The 14,173-nt window shown below is 41.2% G+C and overlaps 1 protein-coding gene across 1 annotated transcript in view; it reads left to right on the forward strand.

Annotated features, from left to right (window-relative positions):
• Positions 1-14,173, forward strand: part of LOC306882011 (serine/threonine-protein kinase 32C-like) — a gene marked incomplete at both ends in the record, with an annotated part of 128,988 nt that overhangs the window by 79,784 nt on the left and 35,031 nt on the right. Inside the window, one exon of the mRNA XM_079436434.1 lies at positions 7,713-7,864. Within this exon, the coding sequence (XP_079292560.1) occupies positions 7,713-7,864 (152 nt within the window). The remainder of the gene's footprint in view (positions 1-7,712; positions 7,865-14,173) is intronic.

Here is a 14,173-nt window from a genome sequence, read left to right on the forward strand (position 1 = left end):
AGTTGGGATGGGGGCATGTTTACCATGGTGTAGCATCTTCTTTTCAAAGCAGTTTGAAGACGTCTGGGCATCGAGGTTATGAGTTTCTGGAGTTTTGGTGTTGGAATTTGGTCCCATTCTTGCCTGATATAGGTTTCCAGCTGCTGAAGAGTTCGTGGTCGTTTTTGACGTATTTTTCGTTTAATGATGTGCCAAATGTTCTTTATAGGTGAAAGATCTGGACTGCAGGCAGGCCAGTTCAGCACCCAGACTCTTCTACTACTAAGCCATGCTGTTGTAATAGCTGCAGTATGTGGTTTTGCATTGTCCTGCTGAAATACACGTCATCTGGAGGGGAGCATATGTTGCTCTGAAACCTTTATATACCTTTCAGCATTCATAGTGCCTTCCAAAACATGCAAGCTGCCCATACCGTATGCACCCCCATACCATCAGAGATGCTGGCTTTTGAACTGAATGCTGATAACATGCTGGAAGATCTCCCTCCTCTTTAGCCCGGAGGGCATGGCGTCCGTGATTTCTAACAAGACTGTCAAATTTGGACTCTTCTGAACATAGAACACTTTTCCACTTTGAAACAGTCCATTTTAAATTAGTCTTGGCCCACAGGACACGACGACGCTTCTGGACCATGTTCCCATATGGCTTCCTTTTTGCATGATAGAGCTTTAGTTGGCATCTGCAGATGGCACGGCAGATTGTGTTTACCGACAGTGGTTTCTGGAAGTCTTCCTGAGCCCATTTAGTAATGTCAATGACAGAATCATGCTGATGAGTGATGCAGTGTGTCTGAGGGCCCGAAGACCACGGGCATCCAACAAAGGTCTTCGGCCTTGTCCCTTATGCACAGAGATTTCTCCAGTTTCACTGAATCTTTTGATGATCTTATGCACTGTAGATGATGAGATTTGCAAAGCCTTTGCAATTTGACATTGAGGAACGTTGTTTTTAAAGTATTCCACAATCTTTTTACGCACTCTTTCACAGATTGGAGAGCCTCTGCCCAGCTTTACTTCTGAGAGACTCTGCCTCTCTAAGACATCACTTTTATGTTACAGACTTGATGTCAGTATTAGTTGCTAGATGTTCTCCTAGCTGAATCTTTTCCAAATGTATTGCTTTTCCAGCCCTTTGTTGTCCCGTGCCAACTTTTTTGAGACCTGTAGCAGGCATCAAATTTAAAATGAGCTCATTTAGTGGATAAAATGTGTTGTGACCAAGATGGCGGCGCGAACACATCGCGAGGCTCAGCGTCTCTCCAGTTTTTGCAATTTTGCAGTATTTTTCCTGCTCATCTCGGGTCTGTTCTCACTGAACAGCCTTGCCTTAACATCATACACCCGACAGGAGCTTTTGGATATCGGTCTGCACTTTTCCAACAGTTTTATAACCAATCATCGACTCATCCCGGAGATCTCCAGAACACCCGAGGCTACGCACTCTGCTCGGCCGGGCGGAAGTGCTCACAGGCGGCGCCGAGATCGTAAACAAAGGCGGGGGAAGCGCGGAGGACTAAGAGCTAAGCTAAAGCTAACACCGCACCGGCTCTCTTTACCCAGCATTTTCCTCGCTAATGTGCGGTCATTGGTGAACAAAATGGATGAAATACGACTTCGCATCACCCATAGTAAGAAACTTTTGGACTGCAATGTCATGGTTTTCACTGAAACATGGCTACATAGCGACATACCCAATAATGCTATTGATCTAACCGGACGCTACACGCTCCGAGCAGATAGAACGGCAGATGACTCCGGCAAGACCAGAGGTGGAGGATTGTGCATTTATGTGAACAAAGCTTGGTGTACGAACTCTGACATTGTTGGAAAACACTGCTCACCTAACCTAGAGTTTCTCATGGTTAAGTGTAGACCTTTCTATCTGCCGCGGGAGTTCACTTCCACCATCATAACTGCAGCCTATATTCCCCCGGATGCTAATGCCAAGCTTGCTATGAACGAACTGCATGCGGCCATTAGTAAACAACAGACTGTACACCCGGAAGCTGCATTTATTGTTGCGGGTGATTTTAATCACTCCAACTTAAAGACAGTGCTCCCCAAATTCCATCAGCATGTCTACTGCCACACTAGAGGAGAAAAAACTTTGGATCATGTTTACACAAACATCGCAGGAGCTTACATCGCGACTCCCCTCCCCCACCTGGGACAGTCTGATCACCTTTCTTTGTTTCTCACCCCCAAGTATTCACCCCTCATCAACCGTGTGAAGCCATCAGTGAAGACCATCAAAGTGTGGCCAATGGGAGCAGAGTCTGTACTTCAGGACAAATTTCAACAAACGGACTGGAGTATGTTTGCTTCCCAGGCTGCCAGTGGCTCTCACACGGACATTGACATCTATACCACCTCTGTACTGGATTACATCAATACCTCCATTGACAGTGTTACAACAGAGAAACAGATCACAACGTACCCTAATCAGAAGCCATGGATGAACAAGGAAGTGCGGCTCCTGCTGAAAGCCCGCAACACTGCTTTCAGATCAGATGACGCTCAGGCCTACAGCATATCCAGGGCTAACCTGAAGAGAGGCATCAAGAAGGCCAAGCACTGCTACAAGCTAAAGGTAGAGGAGCATTTTTCCAACTCTGACCCCCGGCGCATGTGGCAGGGCATCCAGGTCATCAGTGACTACAAGCCATGCAACTCCACTCCAACGGTCACAGACGTCTCCTTCCTTGATGAGCTAAATGACTTTTATGCTCGCTTTGAGAATAACAACAAGGAGACAGCCACCAAGATCACACTCTCAGGAGACCATCAGACCCTCAAACTCACCTCCACAGATGTCTGCACAGCATTGAGCCGGATCAATGCATGCAAGGCCGCTGGCCCTGACGGCATTCCTGGACGTGTGCTCAGGATATGTGCAGAGCAGCTCGCAGAGGTCTTCACAGACATTTTCAACCTGTCCCTCACCCAAGCAACTGTGCCAACATGCCTTAAGGCCACATCCATTGTGCCAGTGCCGAAACACTCCTCCCCGACGTGCCTGAATGACTACCGCCCCGTAGCACTCACACCCATTGTAATGAAGTGCTTTGAGCGACTGGTCCTGGCACACCTCAAGAACTGCCTCCCACCCACACTGGACCCACACCAATTTGCCTACCGTAGCAATAGGAGCACTGAGGATGCAGTATGCACAGTACTGCACTCGGTACTCACACACCTGGATAATAACAACACTTATGCACGGATGTTGTTTGTTGATTTCAGCTCAGCATTCAACACCGTCATTCCCTCCAAGCTGATCACTAAACTTGGAGACTTGGGTGTTAACACCTCCCTCTGTAGCTGGATTATGGACTTTCTGACCAACAGACCTCAGCATGTTAGGTCAGGCCACACCTGCTCCACCACCATCACACTCAACACTGGCGAACCACAGGGCTGTGTGCTGAGCCCATTCCTCTACTCCCTCTACACCCATGACTGCAGGCCTGTGCATGGATCCAACTCCATCATCAAGTTTGCTGACGACACCACAGTGATTGGCCTCATCAGAGACAACGATGAGACTGCCTACAGGGAGGAGGTACAGCACCTGGCTGCATGGTGCGCTGATAATAACCTGCTCCTCAACACCAGCAAGACAAAGGAACTTATTGTGGACTTCAGGAAGAAGAAAAGTGGAACGCATGACCCCATCCACATTAACGGGATGGTTGTTGAACGTGTCTCCAGCTTCAAGTTCCTGGGAACCCACATCTCGGAGGACCTGACCTGGACCACCAACACATCCAGCCTAGTCAAGAAGGCTCACCAACGCCTCTTCTTCCTTAGGACACTGAAGAAGAACCACCTGTCTCCAATCATCCAGCGGAACTTCTACCGGTGTGCAATTGAAAGCATCCTGACCAACTGCATCACAGTCTGGTATGGGAACTGCACAGTTGCTGACCGCAAGGCACTGCAGAGGGTGGTGAAAACCGCCCAACGCATCACAGGGACACCACTTCCTGCCATTGAGGACGTCCAGAGAAAACGCTGTTTACGTCGAGCTCGCGGCATTCTTAAGGACTCCTCTCACCCTGACCATAGACTGTTTAAATTACTGCCCTCTGGGAGGCGCTTCAGGAGCCTCCGATCAAGGACAAGCAGACTCAGGAACAGCTTTTTCCCTACAGCTGTTTCCCTACTAAACTCTGCCCAATGATACCCCCCTCACACACCACCACAAACTATTCACCCCTCCCCATCATTAAAATCGGTTAAAAAACTAAAACAAAAAAAAAACATCCACACACTGAGTACTATGCACTGGAAATTTTTATTTCTATGCACTTTCAATGTTCATTGCACTAGTATTTATATATCTTAATGTATAGCTTATTCATATCCATTTGTAATTATATTCATAGTTTTTGCTCATAGTGTACATTTACTGTACAATCCATCTGTATAGTATGTTCATATCACCCATCTGTATATCATACTGATAGTATTTAAAAATTTGTAAATTATGTCCATAGTACTACTGCCTTATCTGTATATTCTGTACATATGTAACTATTGTAGGCACTGTATATCCTGTACCTCTGCTTATTGCACTTCTGGTTAGATGCTAACTGCATTTCGTTGCCCTGTACCTTACATGTGCAATGACAATAAAGTTGAATCTAATCTAATCTAAAAAAAAGTGTAGAATTTATCAGTTCAAACATTTGTTATGTTATCTATGTTCTATTGTGAATAGAATATTGGCTCATGTGATTTGAAAGTCTTTTAGTTTTCATTTTATTCAAATTAAAATAAAAAAAAAGTTACAACATTTCTGGAATTCGGGTTGTATGTGGCTGGATTTTGATGTGAGAGACAACAGATGGACTTTTTCACTGGAGGAAGCGTTATTATGGATTATAGACTCGTATTTTAGTTAAAAACATCTTAAACATGGATTTGTTTCAGCTTTGGTCTTCTCCAGATGTTAACTGATGGACTGGAGTGGTGTGGATTATTGTGATGTTTTTATCAGCTGTTTGGACTCTCATTCTGACGGCACCCATTCACTGCAGAGCATCCATTGCTGAGACACTGATGCAGAGACACATTTCTACAAACCTGATGAAGAAACAAACTCATCTACATCTCGGATGGCCTGAGGATGAGCACATTTTCATCGCTGGCTGAACTATTGCTTTAGTGATGTGATGCATTATGTGCTGTTTCTCTTTCCTCTGCAAAATTATGTTTTAACGGATTTGTTGTCAAAGCAGAATAAGGTCTTGTTTTCAGGTTTCTGCTGGTTAATGTGCTTAAGTTGTTGTGGAAGGGATGATTAGATCACTGGGTGATATCTGGGCTGTTTGTCTGAGTTATCGGTGCCGGCGGTCAGGTTTGTATTGGAGGAGTCTGCTGTGAACCGCCTAGTCGCTGCTGGATCAAAGCGGATGCAATTACGGAGTGTTTTAGAGTGTTTTCTGTCTGGATGTGTGGGGTGAGACGCTGCTGTTCTCTCATGAGCTCAAAGGCTTTTCTAAAGTTCAGGAAAACAACATTTATACTGGATGCTTTGGAGGCTATTTCAACTGGATTACTTTGTTTTCATTTGGACGACTAAATGACTTGATTGTTGCCTCTGGACTCTCACAGCTGCCGTTTGACAGAATCAGAGCTTTTTCTAGTGCGGTCACACTGTGGCTTGTTTCATTTCACTAGAATGAGACATATGTTTTAGTAGAACATGCATTTTAAAACTCTATGATTAAAATTAATGATAATAAATCCATTTGTCTTTCATTGGTTTTATCCTAGCTAAAACAATTTGAACACAAAAGTCATAATTACGATTGGGAAGCTGGCACCTTCTTTAATCCCAGAGTTTCCAAGTTGGGTGGTGTGTGCCAGTGAGAATTTTAATTTAAATTTGCAATAAAAGTAGCTAAGTTGCATGTACAAAATATGATAGCATTGTACAATTACTATATAATGATTCAATTTACAGCACCTTCGTAAGTTAAATAAAATCATAAAAAAGCAAAAACAGACCCGATTCATGTTCTTTATTCATAATTTTGCAGAAGCAGAGGTAAAAAGAAAAATCTTGCTGAATTTTTTGTAGACACATCGCCTACATCACCTTCTAGCTCCAACCAAAGTGACCTGAATGTATCTGATGTCCCAGGAAGACTTGAACGCACCATTGAAAGCCCTATTATTGCTGCTATTATTATTGCAGTAAACATTAGGTTATTCATCTAAGCATGTTGCATGTGTTTGGTATGTATTAATATTAGGGATATAACGATATTATCAATGTTAATATTGGATGCTGCTTCACACAGAGAGAATGTGGAATTTGTCCCCGAATGATTCCGTGTTTATGAAGAAATTGCTTGAATAAATTAATGATTTTATGACTCGCTTGTTTTGTTCCCGAATCAATCCATGTTTTTGAAAAATCGTTTGAATGAATGATTAAATGACCCGCATGTTTTGTTCCTGAATGAATCTGTTCTTTAGAAGGAATCGCCTGAATGAATTATTCAGATGACTCACTCATAAAAGACGGTCACTTGGCGCCACCTACGGGTGTAACTATGTAACCTCCATGGAGAATCACTGTAAAATCTAGTAAAAACTGTCTTGTAGTTACTGTGACATCTCATTCAGTGTTTTGACATGTTTTTGAAAGGCTTTTATTTTGTAATTTTGTCTTGCGTTAAGGGTGTTGTCTGTAATTTTGTCGAATCCAAATCTAGACTCTAAACTGTCTGTTTTATAATATCAGTTTTGAGTTTTTAGTTTTGAAGCATTTTATATTGTCAATCTGTTTTTATACTGATTCATTAATTTGATATCTGCTAGCGCATAATAATTAGAGAAAAATAAAAATATTATTGTTATTTATTATGTATTAACTATTTAATATTATATACTAAAACTATATATATTATATTGTTTTTATTATTTATGTCTGTGAATTTCTAGAAGAAACTAAATATGTGACCCTGGAGCACAAAGCATAGTCATGAGGGTCAATTTTTTTAAATTGAGATTTATACATAATCTGAAATCTGAATAAACAAGCTTTCCATTGATGTATGGTTTGTTAGGATAGGACAATATTTGTCTGAGATACAACTATTTGAAAATCTGGAATCTGAGGGAGCAAAAAAATCTAAATATTGAGAAAATCTCCTTTAAAGTTGTTCAAATTAAGTTCTTAGCAATGCATATTACTAATCAGAAATTAAGTTTTGATATATTTACGGTAGGAAATTCACAAAATATCTTCATGGAACATGATCTTTACTTAATATCCTAATGATTTTTGTCATAAAAGAAAAATGTATAATTTTGATCCATACAATGTATTGTTAGCTATTGCTACAAATATACCCCAGCGACTTAAGACTGCTTTTGTGCTGCAGGGTCACATATGCATTTACAGTGATATAAGATATTAGCGAGTCCATGTGACCCATCTGCTGCCCGAGTCCTGACTGTGTTTTGACCATTATCTCTGTCTCACATCACACACACTCTTGATTATCATTTAATGAGCTTTTAATGCAGATTCTGTGCTTGTGAAGTGCCTCTGACCCGTGACAGTTTGTGCCGTTGAAGCGAGCGTGTTATTAATAGGACGTGGGTCTGTGATGATGCATATATTCCCTCATGTTGTTCTCGTTAACATGGCCTGTGCTGTCTTCCTCATTGTGTGTTCATCTGTGTGTGTTTCAGGTGTGCATCGTGCAGAAGCGGGACACGGAGAAGATGTACGCCATGAAGTACATGAACAAGCAGCAGTGCATTGAGCGGGACGAGGTCCGGAACGTCTTTAGAGAGCTTGAGATCCTTCAGGAGATTGAACATGTGTTTTTAGTAAACCTCTGGTGACTATCCTGTGCTTCCTCTGATTCTCTCTTGTCTTCTGCATGTGCATGACGATAGGACTTGTTTTTCCATCTTAATTTTTACAATGTGCAACTTCAAGGAATAGTTCACCCAAAAATGCTGGAAAAGTCCAAGATGTAGAGGAGTGTGTTTCTTCATCAGGTTTGTAGAAATGTGTCTCTGCATCAGTGTCTCAGCAATGGATGCTCTGCAGTGAATGGGTGCCGTCAGAATGAGAGTCCAAACAGCTGATAAAAACATCACAATAATCCACACCACTCCAGTCCATCAGTTAACATCTGGAGAAGACAAAAGATTTGAAGTTTTATACTGTTTTGTCTTGTAAACAGTGCTTGATCTGTGCAGATTTCTCTGGTGATTCAGACCAGAACACTTTTTCACTGGAGGAAGAGTTATTATGGATTATGGACTATTATATTTTGGTTATAAATGTCTTAATGCTGGATGTGTTTTAGCTTTTGTCTTCTCCAGATGTTAACTGATGGACTGGAGTGGTGTGGATTATTGTGATGTTTTTATCAGCTGTTTGGACTCTCATTCTGACGGCACCCATTCACTGCAGAGCATCCATTGCTGAGACACTGATGCAGTGACACATTGAAACAAACTCTTCTCATCATTCTCAGCACATTTTCATTTTGTGGTGAACTATTGCTTTGAGTAGGATAGATGCAATTACTGAGAAACACCGGAAAACTGACATCTGCTCTTTTTTTTGCATTAGTGGCCTCAGGGAAAAAACTGAATGAAAAATGCACAACATGACGCCCGTAAACGCTGTTAAACTCTCTTAATCTGTTTAATGTGGCAGCTCAACCAGAAACGAGATCATGCAGTAATCTCTCATATCTGATTGTCTGACGCCACAGGAACTAAGATTTGAGTCATCGGCGGAGAGAAAGCCAGTATGAGTAATAGATAAGTTTATCATCATCGTGTTCTTACTCTTAATACGGTCAGGTTGTCTTTAAGGCTGTTTTTAAGCAATGAAATGCTTCATCACTTCTCAATACTACAGGCCTCGTTTTTATATGTTACCGCTGAGTTTTAATATGAAGACGTGGAGAATGATCTGATTTTTATCGATTAAACGTCACGTCTCATCTCAGTCTGTCCCGTCTATATGTTCACACATCAGAGCAGACTGACCGATGTAAAGCATTAGTTTGGTGTGTGTGTGTGTGTGTGTGTGTGTTTCATTTAGGGTGTGCTTTTTGTTGTTTATCTGAAGTAGATTATATTACAATAATAGAGCGGCTTGTAAAATATTGATTTGAAATTTGATGCAGAATTCTCTGCAAATGGTCGTAGAGATAATACAAAAAAAAATACACTACAAAATGTTTAGGATTTATGTATTTGAATTGCATATAAAATGCCAACTCGGGCGTGCCCCTGTCTGTAATGGTAAGAATTTAGAGTTGGTAGAGCGATTCACGACTAGAACCTCCCTTCTAGCGTCTCACATTCTCTCTGTATTTCCTATACCTTCAAATACACTATTTTCCTCTACTGCTTTTAGTGCCTTAGAGAATGCATTTTGTCCCCCCCCCAACAAATGCACAGCTAAACAGATGAATCTGGATTTAAATGTGGCTAATGTTTTAGCACATCTGATCTCTTCTGGAAGCTGGTTCCAGCTGCGGGCCGCATAATAGCTAAGAGCAGACTCCCCTTGTTTTGTGTGAACCCTTGGTGTTTCTAACTGACTCGATCCTAATGATCTGAGTGGTCTGTTAGGTTTATATTCAGTGAGCATATCTGCAATGTATTTAGGTCCTAGGCCATTGAGTGATTTATAAACGAGTAAAAGTACTTTAAAATCAATCCTAAATGTAACTGGAAGCCAGTGTAAGGACCTGAGGACTGGTGTGATATGGTCAGATTTTCTGGTTCTAGTCAGAATCCTGGCAGCAGCGTTCTGGATGAGCTGCAGCTGTCTGTAGTGGACATGAAAGTGTTATTAAAAGGCATATTAATCACCTGTTCAATTAGAGAAGGGATGGAGAGGGGGTGAGCAGTTGTTGACCAATTCAACACAATTCAATACAACAAAATATGATTTCATCAGTCAGTCTGTGCAATAAAGAAGAACAACAAAGATAATTTTTTGCCTCACCGGTATTGTATTTTTGTTGCGTCGCAAATGCATTGAGTTCCTGTTTTAGCCGCAGAAGTGGAACGGCCAACGAAGACTGATCAGCAAAGCTCCGAGGAGAAGTAAGCAAATACTGTTTGAGTATTGTACGTTGTTATCCAATAGGGATGATTTTGCGGTTGTGTTATTGTTTGTTGTTTGGCTTTAGTTGATTTTGTCCAGAGCTCTGGTTTGTTGTTGCGGTAGTGTTGCTTTCGTCAACGAAAATTATGACTAAATATCGTCGTCAACGAACCTTTATCACGTGACGAAAACCGCTAATCAAGTTTGTTTATACGTCGCTGTGATATTGGTGAATCTGATTGAATGAATATTGTTGATTTGTTGGGAAACGTACAAACATGAGTGAAGCGTGTGTTGATGACGTCACTGGTCTTGAAATGGATGGATTCACAGCAAAGGCTTTTGCCAACTAAATTGAAAATATTCAAAGGGAACGAAAAAAAAGATGTAAATAAAATTAAAGGACTGATTCCAAAGATGAAAAGTCAACTATAATGACTGCTTGTATTTACTTGAACAATACACAGTTGGTCGTCCAAGGGAGTTGATACAGAGTTATCAGATTATTGATCCATGCAGGGTATACGTCAGAGCTAAAGCTTTGTTGCAGGAACATTTTGGCAACAAACAGAAAGTTGCTTCTGCTTATATGAATAAAGCTCTTTCATGGCCTCAGATTAAAGCTGAGGATGTTAATGCCTTACAGGAATATAGTCTCTTTCTTAGGGGCTGTGGTAATGTTATGGAGGAAGTGCAATATATGTATGATCTGGATATGCCTACTAATATGATAACAATTTTAAAGAAGTTGCACTACAAACTTAGGGATAAATGGAGAACTGTGGTTTGTGAACTGCAAGAAAGACGTAACTGTAGAGTTTCCTTCATTGATATTGTTAACTTTCTTGAACATCAAGTGAAAGTTATTACCGACCCAGTGTTTGGAAATATACAGGATGCTCCATCACTAGCAATGAATAAAAATGTGAAGAAACTTAAATTATATTCTCGTTCTGGAATAAGAGGAACCAGCTTTGCTACCACTGTAGTTGCCGCAAACAAAGAAAGTGAATCCCAATATATAGGGAAGAAAGAAGTTGATAAGGAAGGATGTCTCTGCTGTAGAGGTGCACACACATTGGATATGTGTCCTCGGTTGAGAAACCGATCCCACAAGGAGAAGATTGGCTTCTTAAGGGAAAGTGGAGTTTGTTTTGGCTGTTTGTGCATTGGGCACATTAGTAAGGAATGCAGAAAACGTCTTTGTTGTGATGTTTGTGGTCTTAGACATCCTGCTTTGCTGCATATCTTTCCTAAAGAAAAAGGGAAAACAGATGCAACTGAGAAGAAATCCAGAATGGCAGTGGAGGATGTTTTGGTGTCTAGTGGTCTTACTGGGGCTGGTGATCATGACTGTAAGCTCCCAATTGATCAAGGCTAAGAAAGGCAGCAGAATTATCACTACTTATGCCTTTTTAGATCAAGGGAGTACAACTGTGTTTTGTACTGAGAATTTGATGAGAAGACTTAACTTTACAGGAACCAAAGTCCGGATACTTTTACGAACCATGGGGCAAAAAAAGGTGGTGAGTAGCCGTGTTCTGTCAGGATTGGAAGTGGCTGGCTTGAATAGAAATTAATTGGAGTTTTTACTCAGGAAAGCATGCCTGTTCACAAATGGAATATACCCAGAGAAATTGATCTTCAAAGATGGCCTCATTTAAAGGATTAAGCTGCTCATAGGGACAAATGTTCCTAAAGCATTGGAACCATTGGAGGTGATCCGCAGTGTAAATGATGGGCCCTATGCAATCAGAACTAAGTTGGGATGGACGGTGAATGGACCGCTCTTTGGAGATGGTGAGAATGTTTCAGAACATTTAATTCTCTCCTCTGTCCCCCTCCTCCACCTCCCACCACTTCGATAACAGCTGACGACTTTGCCCCTTTTTTCACAGACAAAACTAGAACAATCAGTAACTAGTTCTCAACTCCACAGGACCTCCAATCAACCACATCCACTGCTCTAACTCCCATCTTCTCCTTCTGTCCCCTCACCGAGGCAGAAGTATCCAAACTTCTCCTCTCCAGCCATCCTACAACATGTCCTCTCGACCCGATCCCCTCACACCTTCTCCAAACAATCTCTCCCACACTCTTACCGGCACTCACACACATTATCAACACATCCCTCCTCACAGGCATCTTCCCCACAGCATTCAAGCAGGCTCGGGTAACCCCACTGATCAAAAAACCTACATTAAACGCTTCTCTTTTAGATAACTACAGACCTGTCTCTCTCCTTCTATTCCTAGCGAAAACACTCGAACGAGCTGTCTTCAACCAGCTCTCACTGTTTCTTTCACAGTACAACAAACTGGATGCTAAACAGTCAGGTTTCAGGAGTGGCCATTCAACAGAGACTGCGCTACTCTCAGTCACTGAAGCCCTGCATTATTACTGTCCAAGAGTCACTCCAAATGAACCTCCATTTGCCCGTGTTGGGGGTAGATTACTTTGGACCTTTTGAGGTAAAAAGCAGAAGAAGTGTAGTGAAAAGGTATGGAGCAATTTTCACTTGTTTGGCCATACGAGCAGTACATATTGAGGTGGCATCCTCTTTGGACTCCGATTCTATTATAAATGCACCTCGTCGTTTCATAGCAAGGACAGGTCCAGGAACTTTGATCTGATAATGGAAAGAACTTTATAGGAGCAGAGCATGAACTAAAAGTAGCGATAAAGCAATGGAATCAATGTCAGATCAATGATGTCCTTTTTCAGAAAAGAATTAAATGGATGTTTAACCCCCCCAACTGGATCACATTACAGAGGAGCATGGGAGAGGTTAATCAGATCTGTGCGGAAAATTCTGAACTCTAATTTAAAGGTGCAGAATCGGGATGAAGAAGATCTAAACACCGTTCTGTGTGAAGTGGAAGCTATTATTAATGGTCATCCGATCACCAAAGCATCCACAGACCCATCTGACTTAGAAGTATTAACACCAAACCATCTGTTGCTTTTGAAAACTTTGCCATTATTACCACCAGGAGAATTCAAAAAGGAAGATGGTTATGCTTGCAAACGATGGAAGCAGGTACATGTCAGACTTGTTCTGGAAAAGATGGGTTCTGGAGGATTTACCACAGCTTCAAGAGCGCCAGAAGTGGACAAGATTCAAATGTAACTTTAAACCAGGAGATATAGTGCTTATAGTCGACAACACAGCACCTTGAAACTCTTGGATTATGGGACGAGTAATTCAAACTTTTCCAGACAGAAGAGGATTTGTACGTCATGTAAAAGTTAAACTAAAAGCAGCTGTCTGGACAGACCGATAACCAAACTGTCTTATACAAGAAGCAGAAGATGGTTAACTTGACTTATTACCTGACATTTTTTACCTTGACATTGACTTCTGAACCTGACAGAGTGGAACTGTAAAGAACACTTTGAGTAAGCCATGTTATGAACACTTTTATTTTTTTCTCTCTCCCTTTTTTTTTTTTTTTGGAGAAGAACAGAAGAATGTATATTGCATAATGCTGTTAAAATATAGTTAATTTGATAATTTCATGTCTCTATTTTAATGAAGGTAATTATTATTTGTTAATAATTATGGGCTGGATTGTAGTGGACATGAAAGAGTTAATGTTTTTGCCTATGTCACGTGTTCGTGGTGGAGAGTTATGGGGTAACGTGGGAATGGATGAGAGTTGCTGAAATCGCGTTTGGTCTCGTACTGTATCGTGTATCTTGTCAGTGTGTGCACTTGCTTGGCCATTTGTAGTTGATAAACAGGAAAGTGGGTCCAGCTGAATTGAAATGATCATTTGTTGGTTTGGTATAATAAAGGTTATTATACCGCGGCAGCGGTCGCGGCAGTCGTCGTGTGAAGCCCTCTTAGTGTGAAGACCAAAGAGTGTAAAGACCATCGACTCTACCGTGCGACTCCACCGGGCAGGGACACCGGCAAGGGATAGTAGTAGCTTTTTATTTAATTTTTTCATTGATATGTTTATTATTGAAATGTTGTTGTTATATGCATGTGTTAATTTTATTTAATTTCTTTATTTTCTTAAATATGTGGGTAGATAGTATTTATAGAGTTGTAACTTTTTAG

Source organism: Barbus barbus, assembly GCF_936440315.1.
Source record: "Barbus barbus genome assembly, chromosome: 16".
NCBI lineage: Eukaryota > Metazoa > Chordata > Actinopteri > Cypriniformes > Cyprinidae > Barbus > Barbus barbus.